We start from the raw sequence: 18,413 nt of genomic DNA on the forward strand, positions 1-18,413 counted from the left end.
ATATACAACGGGCATATGATCTCTCCTTAAGAGCTACTTTGAGAATGTAATGAGATAATGCTTACCAAATGCCTAGCCCATCGTAAGCAGTACATTAGAGCTATATCCATTATTATTTGTATTATACTAATTTTTTAAAAGGTTAGTAGTAAATAAGTGCATTTTTATCTTATTCACATGCTCCTCCCCTCCCCCAAAACCTTTAAACCAGGAACATTTCTGTTATCCTTTAAAAGCAAAATATATAAAGGACAAAAGCTTCACAAAACATTTAAGTAATAGATTCAAAGTTATTTTTAATGCCTCACCTCTCCCAGGAGTAAATTCAAATCGAATATCATTTAGTTCTTTTTTTGAATTCCTACAAAAGAAAACAAAGTATACAATGTTTCTGAATTTAAGTATACAGATTCTGCCAGCCTGTGTTAAGAAAACTGTGCCCCAAGAAATAAGGTTCTTGGGCCTCCCCGGTGGCGCAGCGGTTGAGCGCTGGGTTGCGAAGCTGCCCGCAGCCTCTGCAGCACCAGTTCGATCCCCGGCTGCTCCCCGGCCACCAGAGGAGGGTCCCACATGGCACGCAGACCTCTCCTGCTGCCAGCTGCTCCCCTCAGCAGTGTGCTTCAGTCCTTCTGCCTGCTCTGCTCCCTGCTCTGGCTCTGGTGAATTCTCTTACCCTCCTGCGCTTCTGACTGTACCCAGTGCTTGTATAAATAAATAAATAAATAAAAATCTTAAAAAAAGAAAGAAAAAAGAAAGAAGGTTCTCCTGAGAAAAATTTTCATCTGAGACTATACCCCATGTACATGATGCTTCCCCCAAATTCCACAGGAATTCAGAAGATGGAGATGAAGAGTAGATTGGAATAGAAAAGAAAAACTTTAGAAGGAGTTGTTAGATACAATTTAATGAATGGGTACAATTTGAATGGGCAGAGAAGATGGGGAAGGAATTGTTGTACTATTAGCTACTATGAAATTTCAAACAAATATTTTAGGACATAAGCGGCATTCCTTATAAACAATTAAAATAGGATGTTACCAAAATATTCTATTAAATCAAAGCTATTTGAGACCAGATATATATATACCGAGCAGGCCACTGTAAAGGGAAGGGAACCAAATCTTTCTTCACATTTATGACTCAATTTCACTGATCCTACTATTAAAACCTAAATATTTTCAAAACAGGTCTTATTACATGGTCTTACTAAGACACTAGGAATTCAAAAGTCAAAGGAGAAATGAGTTAATGGTAAGCAAGTGGAATTCTTTTTTAATGTTACTAATAGTTGTTTAAAAAGACCTACTCTACTTTGGGTGATTCTTTTAATAGTTTTTTTTTAATGCATTTTTAAGTGGAGAGAGATATTACTAGAGCCATACAACAATTGTAGCTATTTTAACAAAAAGAGCTCTGGAATCTTAATCCAACTACCTGTAAAGGGAGCAGGTTAAGATGACATTGCAACCTATGGCACTTCTTGTGAGCAAAGTCAGGGTCTATTATTTCCCATCAATTTAGAACATTTAATGTAAAATAGAGAAACAGATCAAATGTATACTTAGACGTTTTCTTTTCATCTTTTTTTTTTAAAGATTTATTTATGTAAGCATTCAAGAGCTGGGTACAGGCCAGAGGTATGGGGAGTGAGAGGATTCACCAGAGACAGAGTGGGGAGCAGAATGGGCAGACTGACCAAAGTACACTGCTGAGGGGAGCAGCGGGAGAGACAGGAGAGGTCTGCTTCGCCATGTGGGTTGCTCCCTGGCCAGCCGGGAATCGAACTCCTGCTGCAGAGGCTGCGGATTGCTTCACTGTGCAGTGCTTAACCCCTTGTGCCACCAGGGAGGCCCTCTTTTCATCTTTTAAGAATAAGGCCTGATTTGATCTATCACAATCAGAAAATGTTTCATTCTTGCCTTAGGTGATCTTAAGAGTCCACAAAATGGTACCATAACTAGTGCTGCTCTGCTAAAAACCATTCTCAATCACAGACCATACTCCTAACCTACACTAGCTATATTGCAACTGCACAAATGTATCACTCTTAGTACAGAAACAACTAAGAGATTGTGTATCAGCTATGGAACCTGTTAACATCCAGAACCTCACACTGTTGCTATCATTTCTGAGAAAAATAATATGCCAGGCAAGCACAGGGTAGTTAATGTTGGAAGGACATCCGATCCCTTTATAGGGGCTTGCTCAGTTACTTGTAGGCATAGGTTATTAGAAAAAGGAGAAACTTTGCAAGAGAAAACATCCTATTCAAAATGCAAATAACTAACTTAAGGACTACTTACCTTAACCTTAGTACTAGACTGATTGGAATCTTGGTTTCCTGTGCACCTATTCCTGAAGGCAGAGCCTAAAAAACATTGAAAGGGATAAAGTCATTGCCTGGACTTTTAAGCATGGAGATGACTAACAGTCATTGCAGGGAGACTTCCACTTGGAAGCAATTTTCCTCATCTCCAGGTTAGGCTATCCTAGTGCCTAGGACGTCCCTGCTGGGGGAAGACCGCACGCCAAAGCAGCAACAGGCGCTGAATACCAGCCTGAGTCAAACACAATTGGAAATATAATTCTCAAATCCACACGAAATTCCGTATGAAGTTTGTATTTTGCAGACCCCTGTTCTCTGTAAGGGGGAAAAACACGAAGCTAGGTTTTTCCTTTTAAAAATCTGCCACTGTATCATCACACAGCAACATACAAGGTAGGGTCTAAACTGGCCCTAAGTTGTTTAGAAAATGAATACAATCTTTCCATCTGTTTTCCTAAGACAACTATCTCATTTCCATACGATGGGCAAAAAATGGAAAGCCTGAGTGATAAAAAGTTAAATGAAGTTAGCACAAGGACTGAGAGGAAACACTCAGAGCAGTGGTCTCCAAAAGTGGAATACAGGATGCTCTACCACCGGGGTGCAAAAGAAAAAAATTAACACCTCTATTTTCCCCCTAACTTCGCAGATGGAAAACCCCTCTAATATCTAATAAATGAATAGACTGAAATTCTTACTCTAACCACGGGGCATAAGGCCACATGCTACACACATGCAGTTTGTGGAGTTTCTAGAGGGAAAGCTACAGAGCATGGGGAGTCCACAGCGGGGTTCTTTCTCTCTGCTGCTTTCAATGTACTAGAATTTAATGTGTGCCTGATAAATCTGATTTACAGATTGTTACCCAATTTTGATAAAAATCAACCCTCACAAAACTAATATCTAAAAAAGAATAGTATAGAAAAACCATGTTTTAGAAATATTATTAACAAATAATACAAATGTAAATGAACAAAAAGAAAACAGAAGAGCTGACGGTTCTAGTCTCAGGATAAATCCGTCAGCCGCATCTAAAGTTAACTGTGGTGATGTAATAAAAGTTGTGAAGAACATAGCCCTCCAAATGGACTATTTCCATAGTTAATATATCTTGCTGTTTAAAAACTGTTGTGATCTTTATAAAACCTTTTTTTCTTCACACGTTAATAAATGTGACAAAAGATTTTCTTATTTCAAAATCTACCTTATTACATGAGATTAGTATATCAATCTCTGCTTTTTTTCATCTACCCAAAAGGCTGGCCAGTAAAGCATATCCCTGCTTCACCTGAGCTGGTTTTGCTGGCTCTGCAGGGGGTGGAAGAGAGACTTGAGTTGGCTGTGCAGGCATCTGCCCAGCTGGCTGAGGTAGATGACCAGAAATCTGTTCTGGAACTTGGAGTAAAGTACCCACTGGATCGGTCGTTGGAAAGAGCTATAACAAAACATACATACAGTGTTGACTTGAGTGCAAAAGGAAGTGGCTCACATTTCACTGGCTCATGTAACTGATGTAGCTATGTATGACTTCAGGGGCAAGGAAATGCAATTTCATTGTGCACCAAGAGGCAGGACAGCAGTTCTAACAGAAATTGACAATATTGGCCTGTTAATATGTGAGATACGATATTTTCAGTCTTAGAAACAATATAATACTATGTCTACAATCTCGTTCATAAATGAAGAAGAAAAAGGAGAAAAGGAAGAAAATGTTATTTTTAAGCATAGGAACAAATGTTATTTTTAAGCATAAATTGGTTTAAAAGCAAGAGATGTATGTCATTAAAACATACTGAGCTCAGAATGGAGATGCTGCCAAGTGGAAGAATGCATGCAAGGGTATCCTGCAGAATCTACTTGACACGAGAAAATAGAAAGGGTAGGTGAATCCAAAAAGGAAAGGCAGCATATGACAAATTTCCGCACAGATCAATGTAAAAAGCCTCATCTTCAAACAGGCAAAGAAAAAATAACTCATAAAGTGAAGCAAGTAAGGAAAAACTTTCTGGGCCCTTAGGGTAAATTTAAAATGAATACAATGGCACTGATTTACTACAAAGGTACATTCAAACTCAGAACTGCTATCTCTAATAAAATTCAACTGGAATAAGCTGTCATTCTCATTTAGGCTCATACAAAGGAAATGCACTTGACATTAAAACCCTATCAGGCAAAAGCACATATACTTTAACAACAATTCAATAACCATAACTACTTACCTCAGAATTTGATAATGATTCTTTCACTCGGGGAGACTAAAAGAAACACAAAAAGGAAGGGCTATTAACTCAAAATTCAGGTAGTCAGTTCCATACTGCACGGAATGTTGAAATGAAAGTCAACTCCATTTCATTCTGATCCATATAACTCACGGGTAACTCTAGTACAAATTTTCTGGAAAAAGAAAATTGTCATGATAGTCATGTCATATATTCTTTGTCCCGATAGCCATGTAATTCTTTATAGCCTTTTGTTTTCCTCTCTGTAGAGGATACATTTTAGGGTCATGTATTGCGATTAGTTGTCAAGTCTCTTTAGCCTTCTTACATCTGAATCTTACCATTTTTAAGAATATAGCCCCCCCCCGCCACTTAATTTTAATAGAATGTTCTGAATGTGTGGTTTGTCTGATGTTTTTCCTCATGATTAGATTTTTATGAATTCCCAGTTGGAAATCTACAGTGATGTGTTCTTCCCAGGATATCATATTGCTAGGGAAATCACATGTTCATATATCCTTAATTGGTGATGCTAAATTTAATCACCTGATTGAGACATTTCCTGATTTCTCCAATATGCAGTAACTATTTTTTCTGCATTTAATAAGCAAACTCTTAGGAAACACTTCAAAACTATGTAAATATCCAACTCATTAAAACTTTCCCCTATATTTAGCAACCCATTATGTCTGCTATAAAAAGATGTTTTTTCCTACTTTCAACACACCTCCATATTTACCAGTCAGCACCTGGCAGTTTACTGTAATGGAGAACCATCCTTCCTTCCCCTCCCCCCACTTATTTCTCAGATTCCTGTTTTTTTAATGATTTATACAGCAGCCCTTATCTATGGGGGGCGGGGAGACATTTCAAGAACCCAGTGGATGCTTGAAACTTCAGAGAGCATCAAATCTTATGTATACAATATATTTTTCCTATACCTCCACAACTACAATAAAGTTTAATTTATAAATTAGACACACAATGCCAAGAAAAACAATAACAAAATACTACAATAAAAGTCATATAAATGTAGTCTCTCTCTAAAAAAGTAGGGAAGAATGTCACAGTCTCACAACTGTAACAAACTCACAAACATCTATAAACATGTTCACATTAGTTATCTTTTGAACTTTTCCAAGGTTAGAGTTTAAATTTTTTTTGCCAGTTTTCATAAGCAAGGTTTTACAAACTTAGCTTTGCAAAAGAACTAGACTCAAACACCTTTTTTTGATAAACAAAACTGACAAATATTCAATGTAGATCAACAAATCGTTAAGTGCTAGTACAAAGAGCAGATCCTAAAAGTAGGCAGAGCCATCCCTACCATCTATCCACCACTCATCACACAAAAACATTCTGGGCTGCCTAGACTGTGATGACCTTAAATGTTAATATTTCTTATATATACATCTGTTCTTGGGAATGAGCCCTAACAATCAACTCAACGAAACAAAACAAAACAAGACCTTGTCTTCACTTCTTCTAGTAAGCAAACACACTCACTCACTCACTCACTCACACATACAGACACTCAGGATAGAACAATGGAAACTGAAGAATGGATGCACTATTCCTCTTCAGGTAGACTGGCAGACTGCAGCAACAATGTTTTCTATTGTTAGGCCTTCAACTGCACTAATTTTTTCTTTTGCAATGTTTAATCAATCACTAATCCTATTCAGTATGTTTTTTCATCTCAGACACTACAGTTTTTATCTCTAGATTTGGGAAAATTTTATATACTGAAAATAAAATTATTTTCAAACAGGTGTGCTAATCCACTTTTCTAATTTCAATCCTAAAACTAGGCTCTTGTTAATAAATTATTGATGAAAATTTGTCACTAACACCTGTATTCTTCATATTTTAACTGGTTAAGTTATAAAGAACCACAGAATATACTATTATCTCAAAGACCTAAAATAAAAAGAGCTCTAGCTAAAGCAAATAGTTCAACAAAACTTACCCTGAGTTGTGAAATTGCTGCCTTCCCTTCCTCACTTTCTTCATCAAATTCATCATCACTCCACTCCCAGCCACCATCTTCTGTCTTATGAAGACGGCCACTGGAGCCTGGTACTCTCCGAACCTGCCCATTGGAAAAGAGATGTGGATTATGTTAAGGCCTGACAGTTATTACACAGAAAACTCAATCATACATCCTTTTCCCTCTGTTACTTCAATGATTAAGTATATAGTCATTTCCCCCATAAGTTTTCCCATATAAAAGTTTTCTTTCCAGTCCTCATTAGCTCTTTGTTCACAACCTCCATTATGCCTTTACTTGTATACTCCATTATGCCTGCACTTGTATACTCTGAGTTTAAATATCATCAAAATTCTTCTTAGGTGGAGTCAAATCTGTTTAATGATAATTTTCATAGTTACATGTCCCAAGATATTTTAAAAATAATGTTTTGAGTCCACAAAATAAGCAAACTCAAGATAAAGACTGCACTCTTTTTAATTTTCAAAATCACAATTTTACCTGTAGTTTCAAGAATATTACCACCGTGCAAATTTCAGTAAGAAAAACAGTAATCTCCTAACTTTCCCCCTCTTAAAGGCAACAACTTTCAGCTCATTTTAGCTTATTCTTTTGGATTTATATCCTTATCTCTAAAAAACAAGGTCTTATCATTGTCCCTTGATATTTTGGTTTTAGGAATTATCTATTGGACTTCTGTGAAAAATGAGAATTTAATCCTGTTATCAATTTCCTATTCCTTTCTAAAAACATAATTTCAACTAGATCAATATTCAGTGTTTACATAATATGATCCTACAAATGATACAGCTGAGCCCAATTGTAAATTAAAATTACTTTTCTTTCCTGAATAATTTTTTTTGTCCCCTGGAGTTAATACTTGCTTATCGCTGTGTATTTGACATATTTATCCTTAAGTTCTTTCCCAACTATGCAAATCTCTTCTCACCACGTTCTTGAGGAAGCCCGCATCTCCAGGTGTATTCCAATTTAGAGTCATTTCATACTAACACTAGTGCTTCAGCTCGCACTCGGCCAGAGATACCTCTATCCAGAGGGACTATGCTTCCTGAATCACACAAATTCCCTATTCTTAGTTTAAGCCTGTCCACTGTTAACATGACATATATCTCGATTCCATCACTACATTCACTTACTGTCTTTGTTTGCCTGGTTAAAAGAAAGTATGAGTTAGAAATAATTTTCTTTCATAACTTTGAACAGAGCTGGTCTACTGTGACTGGGATTCCAGAGGTGTTACTGAAGTCACTATGACTTTTGATCCTGTCTCTGATCTTTCCCTCTTCTCTGGAAAGCTATTGCATCTTCTTTGGTCTCCTATGTCCTGATCTATCATGGTAATGTATTTTAGTGTTGACTTATTTTCATTCATTGTGTTGGATACTTGGGCCTTTTCAACCTAGAATTCATGACCACCTGTTTTGAAACTTCTTCTTGAATTATTTCTTCAATTTCCTTTCTTCCTTTTTTTCTATTGTCTTTTTCAAACTATTCTTTAATAGTCACATCTTTTCTTTCTATCTCTTAGCCTTTCTGATCTATATCTAGGGAATTTCCTCAACTTTGTGTTGAACTTTTAAACTTCTATGTTTTCAATTTTCAAGAGCTTTCTGTTAGTGGTAGTGCCATTCTTTAAACGTTCTTTTTACTTAAGTTAATAGCTCTATCAGGTTATAATTCCTGTATCATACAATTTGACCCATTTAAGGTATAAAATTCAATCATGTTTATCATCATATTCAGAACTGTAAAACCAACACCATAATCAAATTTAGACCATTTTTATCATCTCACCCCCTCAAAAAACATCCTATACCCATTAGCAGTCACTTTCCATTTCCTACAATCCTCTCAGTCCTAGGCAACCACTAATCTACTTTCTGTCTATATACATTTGCCTACATTTTATATAAATGGCATCATACAATATGTCCTCCTTTATAACTGGCTTATTTCAACTAGCAAAAAGTTTTAAATGTTCATCTATGTTATGGTAACAGTACTTCATTTCCTTTTATTGCTGAGTAACATTCCACTGTACAGATACATTACATCTTATATGCCCGCTGATCAAACATGGACATTCAGGATGTCTCCACTTTTTAGTTATTATGAATAATGCTGCTATGAACATTCACATACACATTACTGTGTGTACAAGTTTTCAATTCTCTTGTATAACCTAGGACTGGTAATGTGAGGTCCTATGCCAACTCTGATTAGCCTTCTGAATTGCTGCCAGACTACTTTCAAAATTTTATATTTCCATCAGTGGCATGTGAAAGTTCCAATTCTTTTTTTTTTTTTATAGAGGCATGTTTTATTTATTTGTTTGTTTGTTTTGTTTATACAAGCACTGGGTACAGTCAGAAGTGCGGGAGGGTGAGAGAATTCACCAGAGCCAGAGCAGGGAGCAGAGCAGGCAGAAGGACCGAAGTACACTGCTGAGGGGAGCAGCGGGCGGCAGGAGAGGTCTGCGCGCCATGTGGGACCCTCCTCTGGTGGCCAGGGAGCAGCCGGGGATCGAACCGGCGCCACAGAGGCCGCGGGCAGCTTCACAACCCAGCGCTCAACCGCTGTGCCACGGGGGAGGCCTGAAAGTTCCAATTCTTCCACATCTTTATCAACACTTGCTATTTTCTGATTTTTTTATTATAGTCACTCTAATGAGTACAAAGTGGTATTTTAAATTAAAAAAAAATTTTTTTTGTATGGTGTGAGACAAGGCCCAACTTCCTGACTCATTCTGGTAGCTGCAATAGTGATTTAACAGAGTTTAGAATTAACTGGTCAGTTATCTAACATACCATTTCATTCTAGTAGAGATCAGAGTAATACTTAGGCATATGAATACTTAGGCATATACATCATCATTCACTATAGCTTCATATACTGTGAACAGATCAAAGAATGCTAAAGAAAGGATACAAAGAAAATAAGTCATATCATACTGCTTACAAAGTATTACTTAATATATACTTTCGAAATGCAAATGTGAATCTCATGCAATTTCCCAGGAAAACTGAATTAAATCCCATTTACCTTTTTAGCTCTTTCAGAAATGGTTGGTGCTCTCTGCAGTATTTTTTCTTGAAGAAATTCTTTATTCTGGAGAGAAAAAATTAGTATTTTCTTCTCAAAAAAAGAGGTTTTAAAAAGATGTTGTAATTGAAACAAAAATACTAACACAGAAATGTTCACAATTGAATGGCTATACAATAGCTAAGTTTTAAAAGTATGAGAAAAGCTTCCATTCTTTTATTCTGAAGCTCCTTTAGTGCATTACTACCATGATCTTATAAATTGACAGAGCTTTAGTATACTATATGAGCCATCATCTATGAAAAGTTGGTGTTACTATATGTCCATTGGGATCATGGTCCCACATTTCCAACTATAGTAACAACCCACTTATCCAGTATCTTTGGGAAATGAAATAGTTACTAACTTAGTAGTAAACCCTGAAATGAGGGTTCAGTATTTTTCACATATTTTATAATGGCAAAATTAAAAACTGATTGTTCATTATATATTTTACTTGACATAATTTTTATGAAAAATGCATTTACTAATTCCAAAACATGTCTTAATTACCAAAGATTCTATAGATAATGCTCTCAGCGATTATTTGATCCATCATTCTTCTTAAGTTACATTATCATCTTTTTTTTTTTTTATAGAGGCATGTTTTATTTATTTGTTTGTTTGTTTGTTTTGTTTATACATGCACTGGGTACAGTCAGAAGCGCGGGAGGGTGAGAGAATTCACCAGAGCCAGAGCGGGGAGCAGAGCAGGCAGAAGGACCGAAGTACACTGCTGAGGGGAGCAGCGGGCGGCAGGAGAGGTCTGCGCGCCATGTGGGACCCTCCGCTGGTGGCCGGGGAGCAGCCGGGGATCGAACCGGCGCCGCAGAGGCCGCGGGCAGCTTCGCAACCCAGCGCTCAACCGCTGCGCCACCGGGGAGGCCCCACATTATCATCTTAAGATAACGTAACTTCTGAGCAGCGAACCTAATTTAGGTAAATAAGGGACATCATATAAACACATAAAATCAAAAGGTATAGTTTCCTACCTTTGCTTTTTGGAAAAATTTGTGCCTTAACAGTTCTGCTGCTGTTGGTCTAAAATCAGAATAGAAAATTGTAGCGGTTAATTAAAATGTTGTAGGTTTCCAACTTCAAAAAGGAGAAAATGATATTTTAAACAGGAAGGTAAAAATCTGAGTGCAGCCTCCTGTCCTTTAAATACAGAATGTTATGAACAAGGTATAATTTTGGTTTACAAAAGGAAATAACTGTTCTATAGCTGTCACTTATTATCCATAACTTACAGATTATTATTTTCTAAAATAACTTATTTTTAAATAATTTTACATTTATAGAAGAGATACAAAGACAGTACATAGTTCACCAATTTCCCCTAGTATTAACATTTTACATTCTGGTATGTATAATTACCAGGAAATTAAAAATATTTACAATGGTACAATACCAATAACTAAACTATTATTATTCAGATTTCCCCAGTCTTTCCACTAATACCCTCTATGTTCTAGGATCTAACCCAGGACACTACGCTGCAGTTAGTCTTGAGGTCTCCTTTGTCTCCCCCAATCTGTGACAATTCCTCAGTTTTCTCTTTCTTTGACACTGTCAAAGAGTACTGGTTAGGTAGTTAAAAGCATATTCCTCAGTTTGGGTTTGTCTGATGTTCTTATAGATTTGGGGGAAGAATACCTCAAAGTGATGTGCTCGTCTCCTTGTATCATTACAGGGAGTATGTCATAATCAACTGTATTATAATTGGTTATGTTAACTTTGGTGAAGATGTCTACTAGGTTTTTTCACTTTAATCTTGCTATTTTTCCTTTTCCATACTCTATTTCTTGGGGTAATGGTCATACTTTCTAATGATTTTTTTCTCCTATGATTTGAATTATTTCAAATAGAATTATGTATAATCCTTTCAGATACCTCTGTATTATCCAGAATTCCTAGAATACTAATCCTGCTTGTTGACTCTCGTGACTCTAGTTTCCAAAGCAGTTTCACTGTGTGTTTTGTAATCTTGGATTGTGATCTCTTCAGTGGGGGATTATATGCAGGAATCTCACGGACCTGGATTTTGGAAGTGTTTAAACAGTGCAGTTTTGCAACTGCTTCTGCTAAAAATAATATTGACTAACTCTAATCCAATTGGTTCCTAGATAACATTAGCAGTATAAATTGACTGCAAACCTGAAGAATATCCATATGAGAAGACTTGATTATTCAGGAGAGATTTTTTTTTATTGTGTCTTTGTGATGGATAGATTTTTTTCATTTTTCTGGTCTACTCTATCACTCAGGCTGCAGATTTTTGAAGCACCTAGCTTTTTTGAAGGAGCTAACTTTAAGCAAAGATCTCAGTTCAAAGATTTTGGGTCCTCTAGGTGGGCCCAACATCTCATTTTAAGTCACCATGTAGAAGTCAGAAAGTCAATCCATTAGGTTAATGGAATGAATAGTGTTCCACTAAAGGCAGTATTATTCCTTTGAATACTCACAAATAAATTGTCTGCAAAAGTATGTATGTGAGTCTTACACTTCCCACAATGGTTTATGTACTAGTTTATGATACTTGTCTAATTTATGGTTTCTTCATTATTTCTGACACTGGAGAAACTACCTGTACTGTGAGCTCATCTCTGGATTTAGTTTTTTTTTTTTTTTTTATAAATTTTATTGTTATATTCCCCATACAATTGCAGCCCCCCCATTCTGACCCCAATCCCTCCCCTCCTGCCCCCGCCCCCCTAAAAGTGTCTCTGGTTCATAGTTTTTTGTTGATTTTGATTTTCACTTTCTTATATTCATTTTCCTGGTCCCTTATTTAAGTTTTCTAGATTCCTGCTATGAGTGAGACCATCCGGTATTTTTCTTTTTCTTTTTGGCTTATTTCGCTGAGCATGATCCCTCTGGATTTAGTTTTTTATGTTTGATAGATTTATCCAGCATTTCTGGATAATTGTATTAAGTTAACAACTAACAACTAGATAACATGGCATAAGCGACAGTTCATTATCAGAATTTATTCAAACAGCAAAAAGTTCTAAAACAGCAGGTTTGAACTTCGATGCCTGTGTTTCTTTCCCTTTCCAATATTTCCAATAGCAAATTCTGAAGCCCCATTCTTAAAGACTAAAAGACACAATGAATGATGTTAACTAAAACCCTTCGCTTTTGTTGATCTTTAGGGAAATTAAAGAACTCCTAGTGCTAAGGAGCTAAATAGAATATACATATGAAAAAGAAAAAGAAAATAACTTGAGAATATAGTCCTCACTTATGAAACTGGAATTCTGGATCAAGTCCCTCCTCTATGACTAAGTATCTAGTTAACTTCAAAGATAAAAGGTTATTCTCAATGGTCTCCAACATTCTACGATTCTGTTTAGCTCATAAAGATACAGACATTGCTAGATGATTGTCTTTATTTTCTTGTCATTCAATCTGTCTAGTATTAACAAATATGTTCTTTAAATTTTTGGTCCACTCATTAAAATATTTTTCCAACAAGCATGATTATCTGACATTAAATATAACATTTACTATATGAATTTCTTTTGTTATTAAAATTATAAACATAAAGATATGTTTACTTATAACTTTTAAATGCAGAGTAAAAGGGAGTCTCTATTACTAACTTGACATTTTATCAATACAGAATTTGCAATATACAGTTTTATAAGAAATTATACAGGAAATAGTTGAACTAAGGTACACTGTTATACTAAAAAGGAGGAAAGCAATTCATAATTCATTTCCAATCTAGTGTATTGATCACTGTTTATGTTTTACAAAGTACTATTTAGTTCCTTTGAATGCTCACAAATAAATTCCTGCAAAAGCATGTATGTGAGTCTTAGACATCCCACAATGGTTCATTTATGAGATGCAAAGTACGTTTTATTTCATATTTTACCTTTTTTCAGGATCCTTTTGAAGGCACAATGAAATCATTTTTCTAAATGATTTTCCGTATTTTTTCAGCATTTCTTTATCTTGAATACCAGTTTCTAAAGAGGGAGGATCATTCTGCAGCGTCAGCATTAAAACCTGTAAGAATGTTCATTGTTATTTAATTTCTGAAGATTTAGTAAAGTAAAATTAAACACTGTGGTCAATATTTTCCATACAGACAGTCCCAATATATAAGGAGATTTTATTAAAGTTCACATCTAAAACAGTTGCTTGGCACCCAGAGTTATTTATATGTTTTTCACATGAACAATATACGACAGATATTACATAGTATAAAAATATACTTGGTTCCCCAAGTATATTATTTGGTTTCACAGATGATGTGCCTGCAAGGGCTCAACTGTATCAATATTGTATATGTCCTTATATACCATGGAATATTACTCAGCATTCAAAAAAGATAAACACATGCAATTTGCAGCAACATGGATGGCGCTGGAAGGGATCATGCTTAGCGAAATAAGCCAAAAAGAAAAAGAAAAATACCGTATGGTCTCACTCATAGCAGGAATCTAGAAAACTTAAATAAGGGACCAGGAAAATGAATAACTATAAGAAAGTGAAAATCAAAATCAACAAAAAACTATGAACCAGAGACACTTTTAGGGGGGCGGGGGCGGGAGGGGAGGGATTGGGGCCAGAATGGGGGGGCTGCAATTGTATGGGGAATATAACAATAAAATTTATTATCTAAAAAAAAAAAAATATTGTATATGTCCTTTAGTTAGAATCCTTTCCTCATGTCCTCTGTCCTCATTCTTATATTGACAAACCATCCTTTGAAAAATTAAAATCATAGCAAAATTAGGAGTGTTAACTTTGCTGACTTTACCTATTCATGGCTCTGTTTCTCCATAACCCCCTGTAATCTGGCATTCTCTTCCAAGAACTCTTCAGAAATTTCTATCATAGAAATCACCAACAATGCCCTACTTAACAAAGTTACAGCATTTTCCAGTTCTCAATCATCCTACCTTCGCTAAAGAACTGACAATCTTGATTACTCTGTCCATCCTAGATTTCTTCTTTCTTTGACTTTCATGGCAACATACTAGCATGTTTCATAGAATAAAGTTTAAATAACGACAGTGACATTTATGTGGTGGAATCTTGGATGATTTGTTTTTCTATACCGGTTGACATTTTTAAATAAAAAGCCTTCAGTCATTTTTCTAAACACCAAATCAACACTAAAAAAGTAAAAGGGTATTAATAATCAGAATTACTGTTACCTCCTTTTCAGATTCAATTTTACTGAATTTTTATTTACTGAAATGGAATTACTAAGGTTATTAAATATTGCTCATTTTGAGAAAAAAGGTTAACATGCATATATCTGGTTGCAACTGCAAGATCACTGTCTACAATATATTTCCCCACCTCTTTAAAAAGTAAGTCATTTTTTAGGTCTCAAAATAGCCGCCTCCCACCTTACAGTTATAAAAAACATCCTTTTAAAAACCTTATGAGTATCCAGTTACTTTTAGCAGTCTTAAAGCTCTGGTAAAAGTTTAAGGTATTAAAATATCACAAATCTTTTACATAATTAAATTCACCCATCAACATGCAGGTCAGCATAGGTGTATTTTATTTATTTATTTATTTTAAAGATTTATTTATTTTTATACAAGAGCTGGGGTGCCAGAGGTGCGGGAGGGTGAGAGGATTCACCAGAGACAGAGCGGGGAGCAGAACAGGCAGACTGATGAAATACACTGCTGAGGGGAGCAGCGGGCATGACAGGAGGGGTCTGTCACACCATGTGGAAATCTCCCTGGCCAGCTGGGAATCAAACTGGCACTGCAAAGGCTGCAGACAGCTTCACAGCACTGTGTTCAACCCGTTGTGCCACTGGAGAAGCCCTAGGTGTATTTTAAATCTGGAGATACAGAGCGATGTTTTTTATAGTATCCTTTTAAAGGTTTTGTCCCTCGATATATTGTTAAGACTCCTAAAGGGGAGAGTTTAACATCTTTTAAAAATTCTAAAATGTACCAAGATCATACAAGATGTGACTGATATCAATATGACAATAGACACTGGTAGTCGCCATTTTAAATAATCATAGGTCATCTTGGAAAGTAGGCAAGCAGAATATAGTCAATAGCTACAGCTGCAAACAGAAGAGCAGCATTCATGTGAATATTATAACTAAGTGTTCACACAGATAAAAATGCTTACCAACAATACTGGCAGCCCCATATTGAAACACAAAAATCTCATTAAATTACTAATGCTGGGGACAGGATCAGCAACTAAATTCCAGGTAATTATGACATCAGGACATAATAAATGGTCTTTTAATAAAAGCAGATAGTGTCCTACCACAAAGCAAATTTTATTTTCAACTTTTATTCAATGAGAATGAAACTTTGCATGGATGATCTTTTTTAATACATGAAAAGTACTTAGAATAGTATCTAGAACAAATAAATGATCAATTAATGTTAACTATAATAATTATAATATGTAACCACTCCAACAACTTTATAAAATAGAAATGACTGTCATCCCATCAAGGCGGCTCTATACAGACAGATGTGGAGAACACATGTTAAAATGAGAGACATTAGATACCAAATTCAAATGAGAGTCAGGAGACTGTCATATAAAAGGACATCTACAATGTAAAGACATCCACTCAATGCTAAAACCAAACATCTAATAGATTTTAACTGACAGAAGTTAGAAGATAAAAGGCAGAACATTATGACTGAGAACGAAGAAAGGCTCTGAAAAGGAACTGGAACATGAGTTGGGGAAGTACTTTGAATATGAACCTCACCTTCATTGGTGGATACTTATGATAAGGAGCTGCCCCAGTGGCCAGTTCAATTGCTGTGATCCCAAAACTCCAGATGTCAGCCTTGAAATCATAACCTCGAACCTGTAAAAAACAGGTGTACATTATTACTTTAACCACTTTAAAAGCACTTTTTTTTTTCTTCTTTTTTTTTTTTTTTTATAGAGGCATGTTTTATTTATTTATTTGTTTGTTTGTTTTGTTTATACATGCACTGGGTACAGTCAGAAGTGCGGGAGGGTGAGAGAATTCACCAGAGCCAGAGCAGGGAGCAGAGCAGGCAGAAGGACCGAAGTACACTGCTGAGGGGAGCAGCGGGCGGCAGGAGAGGTCTGCACGCCATGTGGGACCCTCCTCCGGTGGCCGGGGAGCAGCCGGGGATCGAACCGGCGCCGCAGAGGCCGCGGGCAGCTTCGCAACCCAGCGCTCAACCGCTGCGCCACCGGGGAGGCCCTTTAAAAGCACTTTTAAAGTCAACTTCTAACAAATATTAGAATAGATATCCAGTTTTCCCACCACCACCAAGACAGTGTTCATGAGTTTCAAACCGGTAAAAGTAGCCAAAAGCTAAATATACTTGCTAATAGCCAAAAAAAAAAAAAAAAAAAAAAAAAAAAAAGAAAAAGAAAAAAAAGGCAATCTGAAAAAATGTTCACCAACAATGGGGAAACAGCTGTTAAGTATGGTATAGTCTCTCAAAAGAGTACTCTAAAGGCATTTCCTTTTTGACATCTTAGCAAGGCTCTCTTGGTAACTGCTTCTTTCCAAACTTCAAGGCAACACCCAAGCATGGTAAGAAGACGCCAAAAAATCAGCCAATAAAGACAAAGACCCAATGAACAAATTTGGGATAAGGCCAAAAAGGGTCCAAAGGCAAATTTCAGGACCAACTCAATAACCTAGTCTTATCTGACAAAGCCACATACACTCTGTAAGGATGTTCTCAACCATGAGTTTTAACCTCAGCTGTTGTGTCTGAGAGACTTTAGACTCATGGTTCCTTGGCCAGCACAGTCAGTCCTTCAGGAGCTCCTTAGCAAAGGACTTACTGAATTGGTTTCAAAGAGTTCTATATTAAAACATGGAAAACCACTGTGATAAAGCACTAATGAAGAAAAAAACAGAAAATTGTTCTCAAGTTTTTATACTATTACAAAGACATTTATATTCTAAAAAAACAAAACTAGAAAGAATTAGAACAAAATGTTAGGCAGTGGTGGTGGTGAGTCTTTAGTTTTAAAATTTTCTCTACTATGATATTTTCTGTAATCTTAATTTTTTTAACAAAGAAAGTTAAGAGGGAATATTTCTAAAGTTGTTGGAATGTTGCAAAATTTCTCTCCTTTTTATTGTCACCAGTACATTATATAACTAAAATTTTAAATGTATCCTAAGAACTACGTAGAAGGAAAAATAAGTGTGGGGCATTATGTGTTTTAAGACCAAAAATTATAGTTCCATTTACCTGCTGCCTTGACCTCTGGGATAGGACAACATCCAGTGAGCTAAGTGCAAGTTCCCCTCCCTATTCTGCTTCTGAGGATAAGTTCTTCAACCTAGTGCAGTAACCCAGCTTATGAAACAAGCCAGGTCTAGTTACTATTTATCCCTGAAGAGCAAATTTCAGTCCCCCATCAGTCCTCAGAATTATTCAGTCAAGCCAATCCCATCTTTGTATGGAAACCACAGGCCAATGGCATCAGCCCAATATTAGGTGTTAAGTACTCAGTCATCCCCATAAGCCTACGGTGGGAGGGAATCTTTCCTTCAGCAACAGGGTGAAAACAAAAATTTTAACAGTGAAAAGTAATTCAATTTTACATACTGAGTTTGATATTCCCATAAGACATTTATGGAAAACATCCACAGTGAGTTGGAAATATCCAGAGGTTTAGGAAACAAATGGATTGGACATAATTTAGAAATCATTAATAGATGGGAAGCAGATGCAGTGAGAATGTGTAGTCAGAAAAGAGTCCAAGAACAACGTTCTGGAAAGCAGTGTCACTTAGTAGTAGAAGGAAAGTCAGA

General features: G+C 36.2%; 1 protein-coding gene across 1 annotated transcript in view; it reads right to left on the reverse strand.

Annotated features, from left to right (window-relative positions):
* Positions 1 to 18,413, reverse strand: part of OXSR1 (oxidative stress responsive kinase 1) — a gene marked incomplete at both ends in the record, with an annotated part of 60,924 nt that overhangs the window by 2,009 nt on the left and 40,502 nt on the right. The window contains 9 exons of the mRNA XM_084247694.1: positions 309 to 361; positions 2,304 to 2,368; positions 3,615 to 3,761; positions 4,546 to 4,581; positions 6,515 to 6,637; positions 9,599 to 9,664; positions 10,630 to 10,678; positions 13,521 to 13,654; positions 16,365 to 16,466. Of these exons, the coding sequence (XP_084103820.1) occupies positions 309 to 361; positions 2,304 to 2,368; positions 3,615 to 3,761; positions 4,546 to 4,581; positions 6,515 to 6,637; positions 9,599 to 9,664; positions 10,630 to 10,678; positions 13,521 to 13,654; positions 16,365 to 16,466 (775 nt within the window). The remainder of the gene's footprint in view (positions 1 to 308; positions 362 to 2,303; positions 2,369 to 3,614; positions 3,762 to 4,545; positions 4,582 to 6,514; positions 6,638 to 9,598; positions 9,665 to 10,629; positions 10,679 to 13,520; positions 13,655 to 16,364; positions 16,467 to 18,413) is intronic.

This window comes from Talpa europaea (genome assembly GCF_964194135.1).
Source record: "Talpa europaea genome assembly, chromosome: 11".
Classification (NCBI taxonomy): Eukaryota; Metazoa; Chordata; class Mammalia; order Eulipotyphla; family Talpidae; genus Talpa; species Talpa europaea.